The following is a 5,099-nucleotide window of genomic DNA, read 5'->3' as shown; positions in this document are numbered from 1 at the left end:
CAACAAGGTGAAGCATGTAGTGAGGGAGAGAAAAAGAGTATTAGATCACATATTTAGCCTAGCCAGCCAGATATTTAACTTGGTTAGTGATACCGCTGGTTATCCATGACGAGTCCTGCTTTCCCACATGTTGAAGTTTGAACATTAGAGAGGCACGCTGAGGCAAACATATGAAGCAGGGTTTATTTAAAAAGGGGCAACATGGACTTCTTCCGGGAGGGAGAAGGGGACCATAGCTGGTATCCTGGTATCCCAAGAGGCTAGGTGTTCTGCCCTTTTTATATGTCCTAGGATTCCTTTGTTCTGCCTTTCCCCCCTTATCTTTCTCCTTCCTGCATATGTGAGTAGGCCCAGGAATGCTTGGTGGGATGGCCGAAAGGTGGGAAATACATGGGCTAAAGGAGGAAGGGCAAGGTGGAGTAGACAAGGACACATTAACAACCTTATAGCTCTCTGTAAGGGCGGGGGGGGGGCAATTCCTGGGACAGACAGGTAACCTTGGCAACAGGTTGGAGCAGGGACAGGTACTTGATAAGATCCCTCAAGGGACAGTCTCCAACTTCCCAAACTCACTCAAATTGGCCTTCTAGATCCGACCTAATTCAATTTACCTAGCTACACTGATTACCTATCTTTAAATCTGGCTTCATGAGGACAGGAATTCATTTGGAGATCCAAGTTTAAATCAACTCATATAACATGTTTTACTTATGGTTTATCTTCTTCTGTGACAAATGTACCTTTACAATGACATGAGGCCATTATAGGATTTAGAATTCTAGGACTTCCTTAAGTCCTGCCCCACTAGTGTAGGAAGAGCTGCTCCCCTTCTACTACTTTGGTAGTATTTAAGAACTACATAAAATTATAGAAAATGCTACTAATATCTCTGTATCTACCACTCAGCTTACAAAATGTAAAACTACAATAGGGGTGATATCTACCATGGAATTCTCCACAGAAAAATCCCTCCCTTTCCCATCTTAAATGTGTTTATCTTTTCAAAACACACCTTTCTGTATGCTACATTTGTATGCATCTCTCACATGCATGCCTTTTAGTCTCTCTATATATCATTTGTGTTTTCCTAGGCTTTACATATATGATATCATGTTTACATCCTTCTGGAACTAGCTTCTTCTCTTATGCATTTTTCTGTTGCTATCACCCAATCTTTGCCCCTGTGTCTCCTTTTAGTCTAGTCCATGCCATCCCATTCAGTTTACTTGCAACAGTTCCAAGACAGTGAATTAAGGCTGGTCTTAGTTTAGGTGAGTCTCAGATGCTTCCTCTGTTGTTATGAGCCTGTGGTTCTCAAACATTACTGTGCATCAGAATCCCTTGGAGGGCTGTTTAAAACACAGATGGCTGGCCTCACTCTGTGGGTTTATGAATCAGTAGATCCTAGGTGGAGCTTAAGAATTCCTAGGTAATATGATGATGCTATTTAGGGAACAAACTTTAAAAACTACTGCTCCAAGTCAAAGTCTGGGCTCAGGCTCAGTAGCACCATGTGGCCTCCAGACAACCTGGGCCATTCATGAAATTTCCTTCAAAACTATTCACTAGACCAGGATTGTTTAGTAGACATATAATGAAATCCACATATGGAACTTTCAATCTTCTAGTAGACACATTAGAAAATAAACTGGCAAAGTTTCAAAACTGTATTTTAATTAAATATATGATCATTTCAACATGTCATCAATATTAAAATTATTAATAAGATATGCTACACTATTTTTTACAACTACTGCAAATATCAAATCAGATTAGTAAAATTTCATGTTTAGTAGCTACAGATGGCTAGTGACTAAACTAATGGGCAACAGAGCTCTAAAGGCTTGTCCTCCATCTTTCTCTTTACCAAAATTATTTTAAACTTCATTTTAAACTTGTTTTTGGCCAAAGTAAAACAAGTTTAAACAGGTTTACCTTTCAATAGGGTAAGGGGCCCAAAATGAAGAAATAAAAGAGATTTGAGTCAGGATTGTTTGTGGAAACAAAATCTGCCCGTATTTCTCTTTATTGATTTCAAACAAACCCTTCTTTTAACTTTATTAAGCATCATTAAATATAACTGCAACAGGTAAGAAAAAGGTATTTTTCATAGAATATCACTTTTAGGATGATGAACATTAAAATATCAGTGTTACAATTCCCACGGGCTTCTGAATAATGAAAAACCTAAAAACAGTGAACAACAGATTCTTTCTTCTTTTCTATCTTCTTTTTATTCCTCCTAACTGCAGGATGAAATGACAAAAAATAAACAGTTACACAACATTAACCAGCACCCATGATTTTCTAAGTGTAACATTCCTATGTATATTTTCTGCATTTGTGTGCTATATATCAAGTAGAGAACACGTTTTCCTCTTAAAGTGTGCATGCTTGGATATCAGAGTGTTTGTCAAACTGATGGCTTCAATCATGTGATCATACCAACCTTGTTTCCTTTGTGCCTAACATCAAAAATTGTGTTGTATGTGTGTGTGCACGCACGTTTTGTAGTGTTTTTGTTTGAGTGGCCATTCTGGAATTTAAATAAATCTCTTAAACCTCTAGTGGTACCACAAATGGTATTCCTTTACCCTCCCAGATCCTTGGTTTCCACATGTACCCTGTGAGAAAGAGGCTGTTATAAAATACACAACTATGAAAATGCAAAAACAGAAGAGAAAAATGTTGAGCATCTAAATATGCTGAAAGACATATACCTTAAGACTTAATTATCAACTCAGTCATAAATTATGAACTGTAAGTTTCCTTTCTTTTGACTGACATAAAATATAAAAAAATTCTAGCAAAATGCATATTTAGATATTAACCATTAAATATGGTCCTACTTGAAATTCATAACTTTTGCTATTTGTTAGTAGTCACATTCTGTAAGCTGTTGCATCCTATTTAGTATAGGAAACTCCATTTAAATGGCCAAGTAATGAAGACCCCACTAGTGCCTGGCCCAGCCACTTTAGCTGCTGCTTCTGGTAAATTTCCTTAATGGATATTGGTCTCAGGTACTAAGTCTGATATATTTACCACTTGATAGTAGTCTTACAGCTAGAGTACAAACGATCCTACAAGAACAGATGAATAGCCATGAAGTACTTTTCAGAACGTACTATATTTTATATTACTAGCTACATGATTATTCTAGTAACATTCTTAGTAAGTTAAATTGAGTTTTTATGTAATTTTAAATAAACTTAATTAATTTACTAGAATTTTAAAAATTTAAAGCTGTTAGTAACAGATAAATGTCAGGATTTTTTGAGTGATACCCAAAGCTATACACAGATACCTGAATTTTCTGGGGTTGCTATCTACCAGATCAGGTTCCTATTCAAGTCCTCCTTGTTTTTCATTTTCCTTCTTATTTTCTTCCTCTGTTTTCATCTCTTTCTTAATGACAAAGTCTTCATTGTCTTCATTCAGGTGTTCATACTCATATTTAGTTATTTCTTTGGTGAAGAATAATACAAACAGTGAGATCAGATGGAAAAACTAGCCCAATTCATACCCAGCAGCAGCACCAATCATCTCCCCTCAGGAGAAGCAAGAAGAAGTAGCTAAGAAAACATGGCCAGGCACCTTCCTGCTGGTTGACATCACCCTTCCATGGCCCTCATATTTCTTCTGTTTAATCATTTTCACAGTGACATGTTCCCCTCTTCCCAGGAAATCTCCCTCCTAATGCTGCTGATTACTTCTCCTTTAGGGAAGAAAGGGTCAGAGTGATTGGGTCAGTTTGCATTTTCAATGTTTTGGTCAGAACTTTGTTGGGAAAATACTTGTTTGTCTCAAAGACAAATTCTGCAGTGAAGCCAATTGTTTCCTTAACCCCAGAACCTGTCTTTTTAACCAAGTGCTCCCAAATCATTTTTAGGCTCAACTTTCTAAGACCCTTTTCACTTTCAAAAGCTGTGAACCAAAGAGGAAGTGCACCCTTTGCTATTTCTTTTCCTCCAGGGTTCTTTCCATTTCCTCCCGAGCTCCCTCCTGAACACCTGACATTCATCTGTCTGCTGGCAAATCGCATTGACAGTCCCAACTCTTATTAAATACAGGTTGGTAAAGGACAGCATATTTTTTTTTTAAAAAAACTGCAAAGGTTGCTTTGAATTGGGCTTCTAACCTGGCACATTCGGCCTTAATTTGGAGGAGGTCAGGACCCACCACTTCCCTACCCAAGGTCAGTGCTTTCCCATTTTGCCTCACCAGCTAGCGCCTCTGCAGCTGTGGGTCCACCATTTCCTCACCTCTCACATCGGTGATTTGTGCGGTGATCTCCTCCGCCTGTTCTTTCTCCACCACCTCTTCTGCCTGCTGTTCTGGATCCTGAATTGCTATGCTGCTTTGTGTTGTGTGCTGGGCCACTGGGATAGAGGCGGTTGTGTCCAGCTGGCTCAGACTCAATCTCAGGCTAAAGCCCAGGCCCAGGCCCAGGCCCAGGCCCAGGCCCAGGCCCAGGCCCAGGCCCAGGCCCAGGCCCAGGCCCTGGCCCAGGCCCAGGCCCAGGCCCTGGCCCTGGCCCTGGCTCTCGCCTTGGATCATCTGAGTCATGGCCCTCGTTCTTCGTCTCTGGGGCATCTGCATCACCTGGCGCTTATTTGAGTTGCTTAACACAGCTGAGCGGGATCGGGATCGCTGGTTCACTTGGCTGCGAAGGGACTGGAGCAGGGTATGGTAATTGTAGTAGATGTGGTGCAGAAGTGAATGATCCAGATCCAGGAACATGCACCAGAAGCCAAGCATGAGCAACTGACAGGTGTCCACTACGATATCCTGGCTCTCTGCCAGGTCCCCTCCCTCCTCCTCTGTTGGCCCAACATCCAAGTATTCCTCCGCATCCCCACCCTCCCAGGCTCTGGGTAGGATTGGGGCCTGGGCTCCCTCTTCCTCCTTGGGGCCTCCCTTGGGCTCTGGGACCTCCACCACCCCAGGCCCAGTCACCTGGGCTTTGATGGCCTCAGGTGCCATGTCACCCACATCTGGGCCCAAGTCGCGGTCCATCCCTTCACCCACTCCAACAGCCCCATCCACTCTCCCATTGGGCTTACCCGCCTGTTTCGGCCCTCTCGGGTACGGTTTCT

At 41.7% G+C, this 5,099-nt stretch overlaps 1 protein-coding gene across 1 annotated transcript; it reads right to left on the bottom strand.

The window, feature by feature from the left end:
- Positions 1-2,017: 2,017 nt before the first annotated feature.
- On the bottom strand, positions 2,018-4,764 carry LOC124109047 (uncharacterized). Its single transcript, XM_058570940.1, has 3 exons — positions 4,266-4,764; positions 3,308-3,467; positions 2,018-2,246 (listed from the first exon to the last, which is right to left on the bottom strand). Exons 1-2 carry the CDS (start codon positions 4,759-4,761, stop codon positions 3,346-3,348), a joined length of 618 nt encoding a protein of 205 aa, XP_058426923.1. The 5' UTR covers positions 4,762-4,764; the 3' UTR covers positions 2,018-2,246; positions 3,308-3,345.
- Positions 4,765-5,099: the final 335 nt, after the last annotated feature.

The sequence above is a fragment of the Marmota monax genome, unplaced genomic scaffold (genome assembly GCF_021218885.2).
Source record: "Marmota monax isolate L192 unplaced genomic scaffold, Marmota_monax_Labrador192_F-V1.1 WCK01_AAM20220418_F8-fsc00054, whole genome shotgun sequence".
In the NCBI taxonomy this organism is placed as follows: domain Eukaryota; kingdom Metazoa; phylum Chordata; class Mammalia; order Rodentia; family Sciuridae; genus Marmota; species Marmota monax.
The sequence above is the reverse complement of the archived record's forward strand: the minus strand, read 5'-3'. Positions and strand labels throughout refer to the sequence as shown.